General features: G+C 33.3%; 3 protein-coding genes across 3 annotated transcripts; 2 read left to right on the forward strand and 1 right to left on the reverse strand.

The window, feature by feature from the left end:
• The first annotated feature begins 320 nt into the window (after window positions 1-320).
• Window positions 321-5,199, forward strand: ScsbetaA (Succinyl-coenzyme A synthetase beta subunit, ADP-forming). The gene is made up of 10 exons (XM_013311635.1): window positions 321-543; window positions 1,037-1,234; window positions 1,334-1,404; window positions 1,510-1,672; window positions 1,941-2,081; window positions 2,348-2,474; window positions 2,772-2,915; window positions 3,202-3,329; window positions 3,496-3,648; window positions 3,983-5,199. The coding sequence occupies exons 1-10, from the start codon at window positions 478-480 to the stop codon at window positions 4,160-4,162; spliced, it is 1,371 nt and encodes a 456-aa protein (XP_013167089.1). The 5' UTR covers window positions 321-477; the 3' UTR covers window positions 4,163-5,199.
• A 1,308-nt stretch (window positions 5,200-6,507) lies between these two features.
• garnet (adaptor-related protein complex 3, delta 1 subunit-like garnet) lies at window positions 6,508-16,167 on the reverse strand. The gene is made up of 19 exons (XM_013311634.1): window positions 15,945-16,167; window positions 15,751-15,846; window positions 15,298-15,567; window positions 14,913-15,042; window positions 14,339-14,478; window positions 13,349-13,422; window positions 12,513-12,661; window positions 12,043-12,188; window positions 11,658-11,859; window positions 11,156-11,327; window positions 10,660-10,825; window positions 10,195-10,412; window positions 9,645-9,797; window positions 9,232-9,400; window positions 8,860-8,995; window positions 8,319-8,438; window positions 7,919-8,045; window positions 7,324-7,715; window positions 6,508-7,038 (listed from the first exon to the last, which is right to left on the reverse strand). Exons 1-19 carry the CDS (start codon window positions 16,038-16,040, stop codon window positions 6,968-6,970), a joined length of 3,027 nt encoding a protein of 1,008 aa, XP_013167088.1. The 5' UTR covers window positions 16,041-16,167; the 3' UTR covers window positions 6,508-6,967.
• Window positions 16,168-16,498: 331 nt separating this feature from the next.
• Window positions 16,499-18,198, forward strand: LOC106117045 (COMM domain-containing protein 2-like). Its single transcript, NM_001312514.1, is given in 5 exon segments — window positions 16,499-16,613; window positions 16,755-16,832; window positions 16,953-17,035; window positions 17,328-17,501; window positions 17,648-18,198. Coding segments are annotated over 5 exon segments (708 nt in total). The 5' UTR covers window positions 16,499-16,546; the 3' UTR covers window positions 17,954-18,198.
• The last annotated feature ends 1,888 nt before the right edge of the window (window positions 18,199-20,086 follow it).

The raw sequence follows: 20,086 nt of genomic DNA on the forward strand, positions 1-20,086 counted from the left end.
GAAGATTCATAAGTATCATACCATCCCTATACATTCCATAATTTGGCACCCATCTCTGAACTAGGAGCACTAATTCATAAATATTCGTTTATATATAGAGGTCAGTGTCTGGAAGTGTGAGTCATAAAGGTAGGTCACCGAAAATAAGTTTTAATTTGCTTTTTTCAACTAGTCGATAATTGATTAACTATTTGACAAAATCAACTTGTTAATCAGTGATCTATACTTATATAATCTTTAAATAAAATCTGATAATTAAAGGGAGCAATGAAATCTGTGGTTTTATTCAATATTTATTATAGCAATACCTAGATATGTCAACCAATGTCTGACCCTGATCCTGATCTCTGATTCTGTTTCTGTCATTCTGACTGATAGAAAATTAGAATAGCTTAGCTTAGCCTCAATTTGCCTAGAAAAAGGCAACACTGCTGCTGCTCCTTAGAACACCTTGGGACTTATAGTTTGGCACGAAAAATGGCGACTCTACTCCCTCGTTCTCTTGGCCTTGTAGAAAATTTATTTTTAAAAAATGGACCTAAGGTAAATTAGTTACATCATTGACATTCAAATTTAGATTTTATCATTTGAGCTTAATTATATATTTTACGTTATAATAATTTAGGTATTGATGCTACTTCATGATGTATTAAACAAATTTGCTTTTTGTAGTAGTACTTTAAGTAATTATAATACATATGCTTACGTACGTCAATACCAATAGAAAATGTAATAAAATTTTAAAGTTATTGTTACCTTTTTAGAAAATTAGTTCAATTTGACCTTGTCCCAACCTTACGTCAACTGTACGTAACAATGTTTATTTTTTATTATTTTATCTAAGATGTTTAGATACAAATATTGTATCAGTTAACTTGCTGTGATATCTATTTCCGTTTTTTAAATTCACTAAATAACATAATACATATCCAATAAGAAGGTCTCATTGCTAAAAATTCTTTAAAAATATGTTTTTATTAATATGTAATGTATAAATAAAAAAGCATAAATCTTTTGTAACATTGTCTTTATTTAGATACTGGCCCCAACATCAGGCAACAGGCTACCAAATAAACAACAAATCAGACATCTAAATGTCCACGAATACATCAGCTATACTTTATTGCGTGACCATGGTATACCTGTTCCAAAATTTAATGTTGCAAAGACCAAGGAAGATGCTGTTAAGTTTGCTACAGAACTTAACACCAAAGATATTGTACTCAAGGCACAGGTAAGTAAAAAGTTATAACAGTGTTTGATTCATAAAATTATATGTACATGAATATATTTTATTCTATATATATATATATTCTGTTGGTTTTTTCTTAAGGTCCTTGCTGGAGGCCGTGGACGGGGATCATTTAAAAATGGTCTCAAGGGAGGAGTTCGCATGGTTGATAAGTAAGAATTTGTATTATCAGTAGAAGTAACAAATTCTATTTCTTAATATGAAATTGTTTATAGTATGTTGTTTTTGATGGTAATGGTATGTGTTTATAATTTTAGTCCAGAAACTGCGGGTGATATTGCTGGTAAAATGTTGAATCAATATTTGGTGACCAAACAGACAGGGGCGGCAGGCCGCATTTGCAACATGGTCATGGTTACTGAGAGAAAATTCCCTCGCAGGGAATTCTATGTGGCAATCATGATGGAGCGTAGCTTCAATGTAAGAATTTAAATTAATAGTAGTAGTAGTAGTATTTTGTAAGTAGCATAACTGTATTTTATGATTTACATGTCTGTTAATAGCAAAAGGTGGCAATTGACCAAGTGGTCACTATAATTTTCTAAAAAAGGAAAGTGACATTGCCCATAGACATTTGCATTTGCAGAGTTGCCTACCTTTAATCAACAGAATATACCTGTAATATTCAACTCAGCCAGATTTTGTCAACCATTCTGGAGTTATGTAATAATATACTGTGTTTTAACAGGGACCTGTTATAATTGCGTCATCACAAGGTGGTGTGAACATAGAGGATGTTGCTGCAGAGAACCCTGATGCCATTACTTATGAGCCCATTGATATTATGAAGGGTATCACCGATGAGCAAATATGTAGAGTTGTGAAGAAGGTAACATTTTACACAATATCAATCGTTTTTTTGTTTTGTTTGTTTAAACTTTCAAAATGTTCAGGAGTTTTCACACAATGTTTTGAGGTCTGTACCATTTAATGTTGCAAATTACACTACAATTATCTTTCTCAAAGTGTCATAATGATGAAATTTTAAATCAGTTTTATTTTGGTTTTACATTTTAACACATTACATAACTGTTGTATAAAAGTGCATTTATTGAGTGAATAGGTGACACTGAATGTATTAACTATTTGTTACAGATTGGTCTCAGTGATCATGCAGAGGAAGCACATGGAATGATTAAAAAAATGTATGATCTATTTTTAAAAAAAGATGCTCTACTGATTGAAGTGAACCCTTATGCTGAGGATGCACTTACTGGCAAATGTAAGTTAAAATTATAATTATAAGTATTTGGTGTAATTCAATTATATGAGGCTGACATTTTCTCCAGACCAGAACAATAATATTTTACTAATATAAATTGCAAAAGTTTAGATAGATGGATGTTAGAAAGTACCTCCTGAACGGCTCAATGGATCTTTATGAAATTTGACACAGATGTACAACATAGTCTGGAAGACCACATAGACTACTTATTTTTTTTTAATTCCGCGCGGATGGAGTCGCTGGTGACAGCTGGTGTTTAAATAAATGTATGTTTAATCATCTTTCATATTACAGACTTTTGCTTAGATGCCAAATTCCGTTTTGATGACAATGCAGATTTTAGACAGAAAGAATTGTTTGCTCTGAGGGATATCAGTCAAGAGGATCCAAAGGAAATTGAGGCCGCTAAATTTAACCTCAATTATATTGCTCTTGATGGTAAGATCACATTAGAAAATTTGTGATATTTTTCCTTTGCTATTTTTTCTTGTATGTATTTAGTAAGTTTACTTATAAAATTTCAATTTTGTAACCCTTAAATGATTTGTCAAACAAAAGACTACTTAACAACCCAGATATAAGAAAAACTAGTCAAGACTTTAGTTTTCCTATTTCAAAATGGTAATTCCCAAATCCACTTATGTGTCATCATTAATGATAAGTGTGTGGTTTACACAATGTTTATATATGTTTATTCTAATTACTAAATATGTACAAATATCAGGTAACATTGGATGCATGGTGAACGGGGCGGGGCTGGCCATGGCCACCATGGACATCATCAAGCTGTACGGCGGCGACCCCGCCAACTTCCTCGACGTCGGTGGCGGCGCCACCGCGCAGGCTGTATCCGTAAGTAATATTTATATTTGATTCTTATAATGTCACCATGCGTTGGACTTTCATTTTAATAGATTCCCTTACGTAAGAAAATCTTGTCAGATATATGCTTGAACCTCTTACTAATATTGTGCGGACGGAGTTAGTATGTTATAATTAATTTTTATTACTGTTGTAGGAGGCATTTAAGATCATCCTGTCAGACCCGAAGGTGTCTGCCATCCTGGTGAACATCTTCGGTGGTATCATGCGTTGTGACGTGATCGCTGAGGGCATCATCACCGCCGCCAAGAACCTCAACATACAGATACCAGTGATTGTCCGTCTGCAGGTAAACAACACTATATAGTATGTTATATATTTTAGTTATATTAAGTTTATAAAAAAAAATAATTATAATCTTGCTGTGTAAATTATTTATAGTGCCTTGGTTCAAAGCTGATAACCTTATAAACAATTTGCTTTCCTTGTTTACTTTTAGTACTAAAAATAATAGTAACCATGACGTTTCACTTTTGAATTATAAATTGAGTTAATGGTTGCAAATAATTGTACAATAATACCACAACAAAGATATTAGTATGTCAAAAGTCACCAGATTATTATGGACAAACATTTACTCATACCACATAGCCTCGGTTTACTATGTATAGTTGTTGATGCAGGGTACAAAAGTAAACGAGGCCCGCAAGTTGATAGCGGACTCCGGTCTGCGCATTGTGCCGCGTGACGACCTGGACGAGGCGGCACAGCTGGTCGTGCAGCTGTCGGAGATCGTCGCCCTCGCTAAGAAAGCCGGTGTCGAGGTGAAGTTCGACATACCACGATACATGATCGAGAAGTAGACCGCAGTATTACATAGTATCTCACGCTGACGTACCGAGGCAAATTACTATTTTCAATAGTACTCTATCACAGTTTTTTGTTACTAAAAGCCTAATGGTATATTCAACATTTGAATAATCTAGAACATTTTAGGCAATTTCTTAGTTGCCTGGTCTAATAATTAAACAGAAACATCGCAATGAAAGACCCTTGCGAGAGTTGTGATAAGGCTTATTAGTAATGCCTCAGACGACAGCATTAGGTATTTTCATTCTATTTAATCTCATTAGATTGTTTCGAATACTAATCATTTAAATCATAATTGCTTACTTTGTATTCGCAAGCGAATTATTTATTGTATTATTGCAATTGTAACTTTTAAGGATACATTGTGAGCTGTATTATTTATTTCCTATTGTATTAGAAATGTATAAACATACATGCTATTGTTGATCATTGGTTCAGAGTATTTATGACATTTATAGTGTTGCCATGTTTAAATTATTTCATTGTTTTTGGTAGATGCTATGCCAATTCTATTTTTACCAGAAACAATACCAAATTAAATGAATCATAATTCAGTAAAAAATTATCCTTTCTTATTTATTGAATCAACGCTAGGAATAAGTAGATGTTATTTTTTTTGTAGTTAGTTTGCAATAAAGTATGATATTACATGTTACTGTACTACATTCTACGCCATTTACGATCCGATCCACAATTTAGGGAAAATTTTTGTAACATTTTCTACATGTATACAAATATGTCTGTAAAGTTGTAGAATGCTAGTGCCTCGAGTTGTATTTATTTTGCATAGTATTAAATGTTGAAGTTAAAAAGACGTTAACCCTACCGGTTGTAATTTATATTTGCAATACTCTATACACATTATAAATGTATTTATGTACATTATTTGTAGATACAATTTGGTTGGTTGTAGTATTGATGTAACTATGTTCAGTTTATCGTGAAAACAAAGTACAATATGTACCAAGATTTATTTAGTAATGTAATCTTATTGTTGTTACAAGTAATAAATTCATAACATTACATCCAATATGTGTAGTTTTATTGATGTAAATTACCTCTTTAATTCATTGACCTTCAATTTACTATGTTTATTACCCAACTAGTAATTATATATGTATATAGATATATAGTGATATTGAAAAAGAATGCCCATGGATGAAAGAGAAGACCAATAACGTAATAGATTTGTACTTTTTGAGTACTGGGAAAAATCTTCGCAATATGAACTTTTAAGTAGTTGAAATATAAACATAGCCGTGTTATCTCGAAGTCCAAAGGTTGTCCAGACAGTAAGGAAGTATTTATTTATATCATTGCATAGTGACTTCTGATAAAATATGTCATACAATAAAATTGATAATAGGTCCAAAGTCACGAAATCACTGCAAATTATATATGTTTACATTTATCAAATAAGTATGAAAAACGTGCCTATTGTATTATTATTTTTTTTAAATATATTGCGCAATCACTGCACAAATAATCAAAATTGATTTCAATTTACGAGAATTGTTTATCAGGAGATAGGCAAATGACAAAGTTCGAGTGGTTATAACCAGTATAGCGTCTTCAAAACTGATTTCTTGTCTTACTAAAATATGCGGATGATTTTTATTATTGGAGTACTCGGGGAATGTTTTAGAGATCTGAACAAAGGCTTAATTATTTATGCGTATTATAAAGGGTAAAGTTAATTCGAGATATATCTGTATGTTTATTAATTTCAAGGTAAGCCGAAGGCAAAAGGAATTAAAGTATTGAATACATGAAAACATGTAGAAGAATTAACATATTTAGAGTTATTTAAACACTAGTTATTGTATTGGGTTTGTTAAGTTTGTAGGAATTTTTTGTAGAAAATTATTTCAGAATTAAAATAAGATAATGGTTGTTCCAAGGTCCATCTTACCTACAAGAAAGGTGCGGAAAGGGGCAGCAGCAAGGGAGGTGGGGGTCGGTCAGGTCCTTGCCCGAGTGATGGATTACTCTGATAAATTTTAAATAGACTACATTAATAAGGCTTTTTATATTATAATATTGGTTGTCACTTTACCATTTGCAATAAATTATACATTTAGTTGTAATATTTTTCTTTCTTTACTAGAATTTTAAAATGTATTAATTCTTTGAGCAGTTTGAGTTATATTGTTATTTATATAGTTTGATGTTTTTTTTTCATATGCTAATAAACATACTCTTTAATTCCTTAATTATTAATAATTGTGAGACTATTTTTTAAGATATTTTCCTATCAATATAACTTTTCATTTCTGTTTATGTTTTTATTAATTTGTATTATTTTCAAGGAGCGTTTTGACACAAAAGAGATCTGTTGAACGATATAAAAGAGTAAATGAAGGTTATTTATTACATATATCTCAATCTTAATAAAACTGTACATGATTATACATAATATAATTTACTCTACAATCATAGAGAAATATTTAAATATAACATTTAAATGGACACGTTTTCACTTAGAGAGAGGAATGAAAGCAATGCCTGTAATGATACTAGTAACAAAACATAACTTGTTCAAATAAATAGTGAGTTTCCACTGTCGTAACACCTGTATAATAACAATAGTGTTATTATAAATGTGTTACGAGTATTGAAATTCACTTTGCCACTTTCACACGAGGGCAGTCCAGTACTACTTTTGTTTTAAACATAGAGATTGCGTGAAAACAGTAGTAGTATTGCACTGTTTACTGCTCTATGCAGCTGTCCTGTCCTCGTGAAAAGTTAGCAAGATTGCACTGAGAGAGGTTAGTATGTAGGAGTAGATGTGCGTACTACACGGCCTCCTTGCTGGGCGTGGAGATACCGACAGCCTCCTCGTAGCCGCGCTTGCTCTCCTGTTTTTCTGCAAAATACATCCATACATAGTCATAGTAAGTAATTGTTATCATACACAGCAGTTGTAAATGTGGCAGCCTTACAATGTTGTATGGAGTAATATGTGTTTTAAATACAGTTTCAGTAGATTTTAATTGCCCAGAAAACCTTCCCATCTTTCTCCGCGGTTTTCTATTGTTATTGATTTGTTTTTCGTACTTTAAATTATATTTTTTGTTTAATATTCAAAGTAGAGAAATCTAAATGTAAAAAGATTTATCCAGTCGGATGTAACAATTCTATTAAATTTTACCTTTTTTCGCTGATTTTGTTTTCTTAGATTTTCTATCCTTGTCAGTATCTTTCTTAGTTTTCTTGTGTTTGTCAGTCTTATTCTTGTGTTGGTCGCGACATTCGTTGTCGGTGTTCGCGAGGGCGGCTGTCTCGGCGCTCTCTTTACCTTGCTCAAAGTCCTCTATGAAAGTAGTTTCTGGTACATCATTCTTATCAACTTCAGGTAACATTAAATCTAAGTCTTTAGTACGCTTCGCTTTCTTCTCCTTCTTCTTATTTGAGATTTTATCGGACGAATTTTTAGAGCTTGTTTTATTCTTTTTGGAAGTTTTCTTCTTCTCGAGCAAACCGCCGTCCGGCGATGGGTACTGCTGTATTCTAGTTGCAAGTAATTCTTCTTCGCGCAGTGGCCTGGGATAATTAAAGAAGATTATGAAACGTTAATTAATTTTTGATTAAAGTCTAAATTATAAGTAAAGCTTGTAAAAATACTGAAATACAATAAATATGAAATTCTAGGCAATTCCATACAACACAATCTTGTGATTTATAATCAGGGGGGAGAGGGATTGCAGCAGGGGGTCGGGGGTGAGAGATGATGGATGAATGCTCACAGGTCGAGGTCAAGGTCGAGGGCGCGGTGGGGGTCATCGCGCGTAGGCTCGTCGTCACTGGGCGCGGCGCCCTCGGGTAGCTCGCCGCCCTCTTCCACCGCGGGCCGCACCATGCGCTCCGCTTCTTCTGCAAATATCACGTTTAACTTCAATAAAAAGTTGTAATATAAACTTTAAACTTATGTAGATTAACATCAGTTAAAACTTAAACATAAAACATTAACATTGAAATATTGGTTGTCACAATTTTAGAACTGGCATATTTTTGCACATTCAGATTGCCTTATAAAACGAGGTATTCATTTTTGTGGTAATTCTAAGTGTAAAAAAATATGAGTTGTGTAGTGCAACGTTACATTTTTGATAAAGAAATATGAGAATATATTAAAAATGAAATTACCATCGCTGTCGGAATCTGTGGAATGTCTGTCGGCTTGTTTAGTTTTCCTTTTCTTCATCGGCCTCTTCTCTTTCTTTGTCTTTTTGGTGCTTTCCTTTAAGTACTTATCAGATCTCTTAGCTGGAAAAAAAATTATATTATTATCATGTTTTATAAATATCAACTAAAATCGGTCTCTTTATTAAGAAAAAAATGACAAAGAAAAAGTGTAATGATTTGAATTCGCCGAAACGGCGAAGCGACCGCTCCCCATAGACATCTGCAATTGTAGACTCGCTACTTTTAATCTAAAGAGGAGGGAACGTTACGAGAGTATCTCCCCTTTCTATGTGTCCCCCTCCTCCGTCAAATTCAATTCCCGTCCTTTTCTTCTACAAAAAAGGGTAAAGTAAAGACGACTCATTATTAGGCCACCAGCACGCGTACTCATCAGACTGTACGCGGAGTTGCTTCCACTTGACGCCTTGTTCTGTATGCTCATGGTATTGCTAATAGATGTTACTGTTGTCTAGAAGTGTAGAGATACTAGAAATATGCTCACAGTGTATGTGGAGGGGCACTTCTAGGGCTAACTCAGCGACGGGCACTGCGACGTCGTCCTGCTGGTAGGAGCGCGGCGAGTCGTCCTTCAGGTAGTGCGGGTTGTTGGCCTGCTCCTGTCGCCGCGCCTCGCGCAACTGCATCACATTACAATAATCTTAAGCTTATTAGTTGAAACGAAAAAAGGTTGGAACTTTAACCACAAAAAAATAATAAAATTCTTCGATTACTCAAAGAATGTTCAGTTTTATCTTGATAACCAACAAAGTCTCACAAGCAATAACAATTAATCTTGTAAATAAACACTTTAACTGTTCGTCGACTTAAATAAAATATAAAAAAATTAAAAAGCAGAATTATAAAAAGTCAATACCATATGGAGTTCTTCGGGCGTGAGATGCGAGAGTGGGCGTGGCTCCTGCGCGGGCGCAGTGAACACGGCGCCGCCCGCGCCCGCGCCAGCCCCCGCCTCGCCCTCGTCCTCAGAGCTGGAGCTCTCCGAGGACCACCGCTCGCGACACATCCACTTCTCCAAATCCAAGCTGAAATGTAACAACATTACCATGAACATGTAAAAAAGGCAATATGATGGAACATAGTGATAAATTTCGTACGGTAAGAATAAGCGTAGTAGTCTCCTGACCTTGCACCAACTCAATCATCGTGTTTGACATACATTTTTTCCTATTCGACGAAAAATCTGTAGTCTTTGGTAACGTAACGAACATGACAATAATATAAGATGAAGACACGAATTAAATTATAAAATTATTTAAAGAAACTTACTCAGCGGGCATGGGCACTTTCTTCTGCGCTTTAGGTGCGACAGGTTTCAGTTCGCCTTCGAAAAGACTGGCAAGTTCTTCAATCAAGCCCCCGCTAAAGCCTGGGCTGGTTTCTTCTCCATTTGTCAGCTGTTCATTTAATTCTATACCATTACTGTAACAAAAAAAATTATAAACACTTTCTCTACTGCAATAAAATATATGGAATAACTGCGAATATTACTCGATTCATTTGTCATTGAGAAAAAATAATAAATATTAATAGTTTTAATAGCAATTATGTATAACATCAATACATATTTTAGCAACTGTTTTGACATGGGACGCACCGAAAGAGAATATTTCCCCTTCCTATGTGTCACCTGCTCCATCAAATCCCAATCCCCTTCTTATCAAAAAAGACAAAAAGGCTATTGACACACACATTCAGTAGACTGTACACTACTTCCAATTGAAGCGTATCTTCTGTGAGGTCGTAATATTGCTCTGGGCAAGCCGGTCCATTCGTGCAACAGATGGCTGGCGTCTACTAGTTTTAAAATATTTTTCACCTGTGTTCATGTTCTACTAGAGTAGCGATGTGTTCAGTGGTAGTATTAGCGGGCAGAGCAAGGATGTCGAGGCCGTGTGCCTTCAGCGCGGGGTCTTGCGGGTCGAGGCGAGCTAGCAGCAGGGACAGCATGGCGCACGCGTTGTGTGCGCGCTCCTGCACCTCCATATCTTCACTGCACAGCAGAGGCTTCAGACCCGACAGAGTCTCACGGATCACCTGTTTTATTGACAATGGAATAACAGCGTTAAACAAATTATGGAAATATAATATGGTTGTAAATACATAACTTTTGTTTATTAATAAACTGAATAAAGTCTTCAAAGATGAAACGTAACATGACAAGCTGTCCTTCATTTTATTGAGGTCCTTCAAAAAATAACTGACCAAACATAAATGCTTCGTCTAGATCGGCAAATAGGTTGTATGTATGTAGTTGGTAAATAAAAAGGTATAAGTGAATGACCGATTGTGCGGCGAGCAGATCGTTGCGCTGCTCGTATAGTTGCAGCAGACGCGCGCACAGCTTGAGCGCCGCGTGCACGCAGACGGCGCGCGCGCGCATGTGCGCCCCGCCCACGCCCGCGCACCCCAGCAGCGGAGATATCGAGTCGCGCATCACGCTCTCCTCACTACACAATATCACGTTTACATTACGTTTCAAGATGATTTATTATTATTATTACATATAAGGGACGAATAATATATTTGTATTATTTCCCCAAATACATTTAAACATTTATATGAGAACTAGCTTTTGTCCGCGACTCCGTCCACGTAAAATTAAAAAAACTTAATTAACAGCCTGTCAGGCTATGTTTTCCAAACAACCATTCAGGAGATACCTTCTAACATACATCCATCCATAAATGTAAACTTTCGTATTTGTAATTTTAGTAAGATTCCGTTATATATAAGAAGAAATAAGAATTATTTCATAGATATACGTGTATTATACATACGTGCAGTACTCAGCGAGGACGTATGCGGCGGCGTATAAGACCTCGCGGGAGGCGGGGCCGGGCGGTGCGGAGGCGGCGCGTGCGCACAACGCCGCACACTCGCGGGCAGCGAACGCGCGCACGCCCGCCACACGCGCGCCCACCTCCGTCAGCTGCTGCGCCAGGATGCAACCTGCAAACAACACATCGCACACATGGAACTTAATTCCTACAACAAATTATAAGACATCCTATGTTAAATGAAATTCCATTATTATTACAGTTTCTGTAATTTTCGGTTATTGACAAAGTGAATTAACATACATATTTGTTTTTTTATTTAATGAGATGGCAAACGGGAAAGCCGCCAACTGAATACACCGAAAAGCTAAGATATCGCTGCCCTTCTTTATAAGAAAAGGGTAGGAATGGAAAGGAAACTTCCAAACAAACATCCATCCATTCATCCAGACTTTCTCATTTAAAATATTAAATTATAACAATAAATAATAGGAAAGCTTACCATGTTTAGCGGACGTTTCCATTTCGGTGAGTTCAACGAGCACAGTGACGTACCACTCGAAGTCGACTACGTGCTGGTAGTTATTCTGCGAGCAGATCTCTATCATGCGCGTCAGCAGCTCGTCGCGGTACAGGGTGCCCTCCGCGCGTTCCATGTGCATCATCAGCTTCTTTACTATCTCCATTAAATTCTTTTTCGATACCTACAAAAATTTACAAACACCCTTAATATTTAATACTCCAGAGATCAACAACATTTTACACATTGATTTCGGTCAGTGGGGTCTTGATTTTATGTATTAAATCAATATTTTTAGACTGCAATATTTTTATAATGGCGTGTAAGTAAGGGGTCTATTATTGCACAACTTGTGTAGCAAACTTACCATACCATAAAGAAGGCCCAAAGCTCTCAATCTAATTGACTCGTCCTTATCATCTAAACATGTTAACACTAGGTCCTTGTGAGTCTGTACGGACTTCGGGTGGGACTTGAGTATTCTAGACATTGCCAGCAATCCTAGATATTTCACTGAAACAAACATTAACAAAAGTAAATATAATGTAAATTATAGTATAACTCTATTGATAAGTTAAATACTTGAATCTAATACACTGAAAGTCCTTTTATTTAATTAATAACGTTTGCCCGCGATTTTAGCCTATCTTCCTGTCAAAGTCCCATCAAAATCGGTCCGACCGTTCCGGAGATTACCCGGAACAAACGTACCCTTGAAGACAGACATACAGACAAAGAAATTTTTTTAAACACTGTTATACATTATCAACTACATATGTTTGTACGAAATATGATTACATACAGACACTCCAATTTTATTAATATGTGTTGACTTACAATTCTGATCGCTATCCTCAATGAGCACTCTTAGCTTTTGCACGCAGAGCTGGACAGAGGCGGCGTGTCCCGGCATGCCACTGCTGATGCTGATCAGCACCGCTATCACCGTGTTGATGCACTCGTATAGCAGTGACATCGCAGATGTACTGACACAAACACAAAGATATACAAAGCTGTTTTAAAAAGACTACTTTTAGGTATTATTCATCTGATGAACACTGACTCAAGAAGTTAAATTATGTAATCGGAACTGTAAAAAAGCAGATTCAATTGAACAAGAAAAGTGGAAAATAATCATGTATTACATATAATTATATTGTACAGACCTTAAACTCCTGACTGTTTATTGACAATGAATGTGAAAATATATGATATGTCAAACCGTTTGAACTTATTTTGAAAATTAAAAAGTGGAAGCTTTATGAATTAAATTAGCATAATATGTGAAAATAATATGAGAAAATATAATGAAATGTGAGTAGCTTTCTTGATTGTGTTTTGCAGCTATCCATTTAAAACACAATTTCTTCGGAAACAAATCTTGAAGAGGCAGAGAAAGCAACCTATTCTTAAAATATGGCATACTGAGAGTTTTCATTACTAAAACATTAACAAATTGATGGATTACCAGTTTTATATCAGTATTCAAACAATATTGACTATATAGTTATTCAACATGTATTTATGTTAATGTTTCCGGAATGCAAACACACAGTTACTAATATTTTGTTATCTGTTTGCTACCAAGTTTGCTAAAGTCACTACTATCCCTTTACCCCATAGAGACCACCAATTTTAATAGTTTATAACTATTTGCCAAACATCAAACTCACCTATGTATTAAATTAGTTAATGGTTCAATCAGTTTCTTGCCAAGTCGAGGCTCTAATGGGGTTAAGGCACCAAACTGGAACAAACACAATGACACTAAACTAGCTTATGTGATACAGCATGTTTTATATTGGGGCATGATAGGACCAATTGGTACTCCATTATTCCGTTGCATATTTGTTTGGTGTTATTCTAAAATTGTGTGAATTTTTTCGGTTCTCCGCAGCAAAATATATAAAATGTGAGACATGCCAATTCTGTGTGTATATTCTTGTAAATTCATATATTGATTAAATTATTAAAAATTTGCAAATTTAAATATAACCTTGATGATATAAGGAAATATTTGACATAAGTAATTTTTATGGCAAATTCAAATGTGTATAAAAAATTATTCACCTAATAACAAAAAAAAAGATCATTGATTAAACCCATATTTGGATTTTACAACTTTGAAATTAAAATCCTTGATATAATTTAAATATTAAATAAATAATTATTTATTTAATACTGGCATATCATCAAAAGCATTTGACTTGCAAATTTTAATCAAACCAGTTTGTGAGTGATATCTGTGTTATGAAACCTTCAAGTTCTTATAATTGGTGATAAATGGTGATCATTTCTAGCAACTTGTCAACTTATAAAGTTTAACAAGTGGTTTGTACCTGCAAATTAGATCAATGAGGCTTTGTGTTATTTTTCTTCCAATATCTGGTTCATATTGTGTCATTAAACCAAACTGTGGAGAATTCATCATTTTAATTAAAAAAAGAAATAAACATTGTTATGCATTCCCACTGGTGATACACTCATAAAAAAAAAATATATATAGTCACATTGTATTTTAACAGACAGTTTGTTTTTAAAAAGTAGTTTTAACAGTTTATATCCACATCAAAAAATATGTGAATATTGTGTTGTGTTCATAATTGTGTGATATAAATTTTAAACTAGAAATAAATAAAAAATTGATAAACATCAATAAATACCAGTTTTATAATCTTGATCAGCATCCAATTGTTTGTAGAAGTTGTCATTAGTTTAAAGAATACAGGCGCTAGTGATAAATAATTTTTAGGGTTCTTTCTTGCTAATTCACAAACAACATTTACTGCTGCAGACTGTACACCTGAAAAAAAAATCACGAAGAGTATCAATGGCACAGTTTTCAAGCACTTAAACAAACTGGAATGAAATCTACATCATCATCAATCAACTCACTATACATCCCCACTGAGGGGCTAGGCATCTAAAGTAAAGTTAGGGGTGAAATTTGCATGACTAGATTTAATCTCCTCCCTGCACCAGTGTTTAAAAAAAAAAGTTATAAAGTGTGAGATTCAAAGTTATTTTTTATTTATTGAAATTTTACTTGTTATGAACACTGTATGTGATTTGAAAATCAAACTGCCCATTCTTCAAAATCATCTCTCTAGGCTGTCACAATAAAAAACAAACTTACATATGTGCTAATAACATTGCACTCTTTATCAGCCAAGTAAAAAGAGACAACTAAATGATTTGTATTTATACAGAGAAAGGTTAAGCATGTAAAAAACTCACCAGGATCCGGATCCTCTAATTTTTCTTTTAATTTAGGAAATGCTGGCCTCAAAGCCTCTGGATACCTTAAAAATACTTTATACATCATGAGTACAGCTTTCATTCTTAAGTATGGCTTTGTTGAACTCATCTAGAAAATTAATATTACATTTTGTTTAACTTGCTAAATACATAAGCTTTTAAACATACAAGTTAAAAAGATATTTAAAAAAAAGGTATCATAAATGAAACAAAATAACTCTCATATGAAAAGATAAAAAACACTTGTGTGTATTACAAATGTCCTTTATTAAAGTATTATCAGTTTTATGTACACTGAATGGATATTATTTATCAAACATGTAACACATTAACATTAATGATAATATTGTTTTTATTTACTTACCAATGTCATAATATCATTTGCCAAATCCCTTGCCAAGTCATGTGAAATAAAACAACTTAGACCACTAAGTGCCAGACCTGCTTCATACTGGTTTTGAGCATTCAAATCCTTTCTTATCATATTTGTTGTGAGCATAAGTAATTCGGAGTCTGCATGGAATGATTGGCTTGCAGCTAAATAACCTATGCGTTTAAAAGTAAATTTATTTGAACTCATCACTTCAATTATATTGAATATTGCCCATGAGATATCATAGCCTAGCATTTGAAGCTGAAAAAAATATCAAATATTAATACTTTCTAATAAGAACTTTGTCAGAAAAAGTGTACTTTTTTCCATTACTTGTAGGTATCATTTCCATAATTCTTATTTATATTTTTATAAATGGAAACTCATTAAACTATTTAGTAAATCAGTTAAAAATACTGTATCGTTTAATATGTATTTTCTTACGTATGTCAGTTTCGCGACGGCATTAGCTTTCACACTGATATTATCTTGTCTTAGTTCTACTTTTATTTCTTCCATACACTGGGCTATATACTTTGCCTGTAAAATGTAATGGGTTATTTTGAAAGATTGAATTAATATTTTCTTCACTTTATTCTAATATATAAATCTAATTAAGCACAAACAGCAAGTAATACCTCATTATCTTTGTTATTTCTGATTCCGCGTACTAAATCAGTCAAATTTTTGTCAAACATTCTTTCAAAATTTCCTTTAACTTTCTTCAAAGCCATGATGAAGATTTTGTTTTCGCAATCATAACAATCTATGTTAAACTAAAAAAACTGTTTCTGATATCAAAATTATAAATTAAAGATTTATGAACGATGTCAAAGGAATAGTTGAATGACAATCTCCTACCCTGCAATGTTGGCTTTAAATGTTGCAAGCTTTTAAAGTTGGTCTATAAATGACATTAGAATATTTTTTACCTAACCTTTCCATATTATTAGGTTATTAAATTCGAAAATAAGCAGTTTCATAAATGTTCTTAACGTGAAAGTAGCGATACTTATTTTAGATTTTATGAATATTCATTTATTAATCTTCATGACAGTAGCGAACTACTCCTCTACTCTGTGGTTGGAATAGGAATAATTGTGACAGCGCAGTATGACAGTGACATACTGACATAAAAAAACTGACAATTAGTAAAGAAAAATTCAGCTTTTCAATCAAAACAAAGGAATATTATTTACTATAAAGCTTTTGTAATAGTTTCACAACTATAATATGAAAGATGATTATTTTTCTTAGTGAGTTACAAAAAGAACATCTCGATGTATTGCATAAGCAATCTTTGCAAGGTTAATTTTTTCTAGATTTTTAATTCAATACTTAAATCGTGTATTGTTATGGGTATTAATGCTTTAGAGACGGTTATCATATTATGTTTGTATTTGTTGTAAAAAAAATTCTTATGATTCTGTTATATTTTTTTCTTTCAGTTCTTGTTGACTTCTGTAAACTTACTATAGATTACTTAAATAATGGAATTAATAGCGAGAAATATACCATTGCCGCCGGTGAGTATTTTCATATAACAGGTACTAAACTGAATATAGTTTTAGGTTTTTAGAGAGAATTACCATCACAAGAGTCAAAGTAATACAGTGTTTACTATTGCTAAGATGTTTATTTTGCAGAGAAATTGGGGATATCAGTGGCTTATATACAAAATTTAATTCAAGCTCTAGCCTATTTAATATTAGAAGGATGTAAGCATAATGTAAGTATTTATAAGATCACATATTAGCCCTAAATACTTATTTTAAAATTATTTATATTTTCTATATGCATCATTTACTGCACTTAGTGCAAAGGTATCCTAAAAAGACTTAACTAAAAAATATTGATCCTAAAGGGTTATTGCATAAATTTGTAAACCATAACATTATTTATTTTATTTGACAGTTATTAGTGTAATCTGTTATTATTTTGTACAAAGTAAAGAAAAAAATTGTTAATCATTATCTCATTACTTCAAAATCAAGGTTAAGCTTGCTTCATTATGTTTTTAGTTATCAGAAACAGATTTTAAGTCATCACTAGCGTTAGCAGGATTTTCAAATGAACACCAGCAAGTTTTACTAAAGTTATATATTACTAAGAAAGATGAATTGTCAAGTGCATTAAACATACTTCAACAGAAAGACCCAAGCTATCAGGATTTGACATGGCGATTTGAAATTCAGGTAAAATCTTGTGATTTTTTTATACTTGAAAATGACAAACAAGTTATTGGCTATGGCATCACTAAAATTGCTAAGTAACAAGTGCCCATGATGAATCAGTTTTTAATAAACATTTATTTATTGTTTTATACATTTCTTTGTTCCAGATGGCATCTAGAAGATGTAATAATATGATCAAACCAATGATTACCCTCAATTTAGTTGTCACAATACCTAAGAACTTTGGTCAAACCATAGATTATAAATACAAAAACGATGTCAAAAACTTAACTTCGGTACATATTAATTCTTCTATACAAAATGCTAAAACAGCCAGCCAATGTCAAAGAATGATCAACCACTTTTTATTGCAATGTGATTTACCAAATCTAATACATCTCACAAATAAATTAGAACAAGCCTTAAAAGAATCCAAGAGCCAACATGTTAGGAAAGTGCAAAGAGCTTTGTAATTTTATTACAAGCAACACATATGCAATGGCAGTACCAAGTAGTAATATATGGCTGCTTGCTTAGTGCCACCTTATGATAAAAAAGAAGAAAAAATAGTACCAAAATAATATGACGTGTGTATATTATTGATTAATTAATTTAAAAGATGAGCATTTCTAATTCATACACATTCCTGTTCATGTCTTTATATTTATCTTTTTTCTGAACTGGCATTATATCTTTAGCATTAAATATAATTTAAACATTTATTAAAAAGTAATAAAAGAAAGTGATACATATTGTAGATGTTATTATTATTTTACCTTTCCCAATGCTAAAGGACGTCAAATCAATTGTATGTAAAAATAATTTTATTGTACATTTTGTGGGACTTCTATCTATGCTGGGTCGACTTGCTTATGGTCCCCGTCAGAAAACTTTTAGCCCTAATGGTCAATCAGCCCATCAAGCAATGTCTGGTCTTACCACTTAATTCGCAATTTTTAGGGCAACGTCTTTGACTGACATTGGTTCTAACACAGATCACATTATTTCCTAGAAATCTCTCAGAGATACTCTGACTATTGCCCTCTACTTGACCTTGATGAATCCCTTGCAAGTTACAACATTACGACATTGCAATATATGTTTGCGTAGGAAAATATAAAGTTTCAAATCATCATGATTCATTAAAATTATTAAGATACAAGTTTGCACATGCTGTGAATTCATCAATCAAACTGATATGTGGTTTTTAATCTGCAGATCAGTGGTTTAGATATAGATCTATTTCAAAAGTGTTTGTCATTTCCTTGGGATATACAGATAGCTCAAACAATACGTGCTTCTGTTATTGTGGTATTTTTTCGAAAAGCTATTGAGAAAACTGTTCTCGAAAGTTCTGTTTCATACCTCTATACAAAAGATGTCAAGCGTGCAACATTCAAACTAGACCGGTTTACAACTTGGAAATTCTCGTGTTGGTCAATGTCACGGCTCAAGTTTCAAATCATGTTTAAATACTGGAGTGGTCGTCTTACATTAGCACGGTAAAATTTTAGTATGACATTTATCTCAAATATTACACATTACATGATTTACAAAACCGTTTTATGTTATAGTATTATTTTAAGTTGTAGATTTTAAATTATTCCATTATTAAATAAAAATGTTGACGCCTTCCAAATAAAAATAGCAATGTACAACAATTAAAATAAACAAAGTTGTCCGGAACCCTTTCATATTTATTACTTACTGCATACACAATTTTATAATGTGCAATAAAAAATATTGTCCGAACTTCTGATACGAACATATTAATTAATTCCTTAGCTCATAATTTATGTGTTAAGTAACGATAATTAAAAACATGTAAATGAGCTTTGTTTTTAATGTTAACTACATACTAAACGTTTTAACAACCAAGCATTACTAAAGCTATTATCATGGTAAGAAAAAAGAAAGCACAGCGTGAGTTGGCATCTTACGGTCTTTAATTCCCTTATTATGCTACTAAAAAGTTTATTAAATATATTGTTCATAAAATAGCTGAACTAGTTGAAAATTGCAAACACACTATACCCTATAAAGGTTTAAAAAATGGAGGAATAAAACTATGTATCAAGTGCATTTTTCTTCAAAAAAAAAGCAAAATAACTCTTCCATAAAATAATTAATTACTTACTATTGTGGTATATTACACCCTGCCTTCTGGGATGAAGCCCTACATATCAGGGGTATGTGGGGTTTGACCCACCAAAACCCCCTCGATGGCCTATCTCGAATGCAATAGAAAAACAATATTGCTACGTATTGTGGGTGTTTTGTATGACGATGCACTACTCAAAATATCTAAATGACGTCAAAAACAATATCATTACGTCGGTGATATCTCATATTAAGGTAATTTACGATAAAAAAAATGATTTGTGATCTCCAAGCCATGGCGTTAAATTTGAACACGAAATTGGCAAAGCTAGTTCATACTTATTGATTTCACAGCATTTCATAAGAACTGTGAGTTGACATAAATGTCGCACGAATAATAACAAAAAAATAAAAGCGCAGTCATCGATCCGATCTTCAATACGGAGAGATACAATCAATGAGTCGATGATATAACACGTAAGTATTTGATTTGTTATACTACTAGC

Source organism: Papilio xuthus, unplaced genomic scaffold (genome assembly GCF_000836235.2).
Source record: "Papilio xuthus unplaced genomic scaffold, Pxut_1.1 DF827680.1, whole genome shotgun sequence".
NCBI classification, from domain to species: Eukaryota; Metazoa; Arthropoda; class Insecta; order Lepidoptera; family Papilionidae; genus Papilio; species Papilio xuthus.

What these genes read in the sequence shown, in the direction of transcription:
- ScsbetaA (XM_013311635.1), top strand. Translation starts at nt 478, where the DNA reads ATGGCGACTCTACTCCCTCGTTCTCTTGGCCTTGTAGAAAATTTATTT. An exon ending in GGAGTTCGCATGGTTGATAA is followed by an intron (nt 1,405 to 1,509) that starts GTAAGAATTTGT and finishes TTATAATTTTAG; the next exon opens with TCCAGAAACTGCGGGTGATA. An exon ending in TGATGGAGCGTAGCTTCAAT is followed by an intron (nt 1,673 to 1,940) that starts GTAAGAATTTAA and finishes GTGTTTTAACAG; the next exon opens with GGACCTGTTATAATTGCGTC.
- garnet (XM_013311634.1), bottom strand. Translation starts at nt 16,040, where the DNA reads ATGGCTTTGAAGAAAGTTAAAGGAAATTTTGAAAGAATGTTTGACAAA. An exon ending in CAAATGATATTATGACATTG is followed by an intron (nt 15,043 to 15,297) that starts GTAAGTAAATAA and finishes TTAATTTTCTAG; the next exon opens with ATGAGTTCAACAAAGCCATA. An exon ending in CTAGTAGAACATGAACACAG is followed by an intron (nt 9,798 to 10,194) that starts GTGAAAAATATT and finishes TTTTTGTTACAG; the next exon opens with TAATGGTATAGAATTAAATG.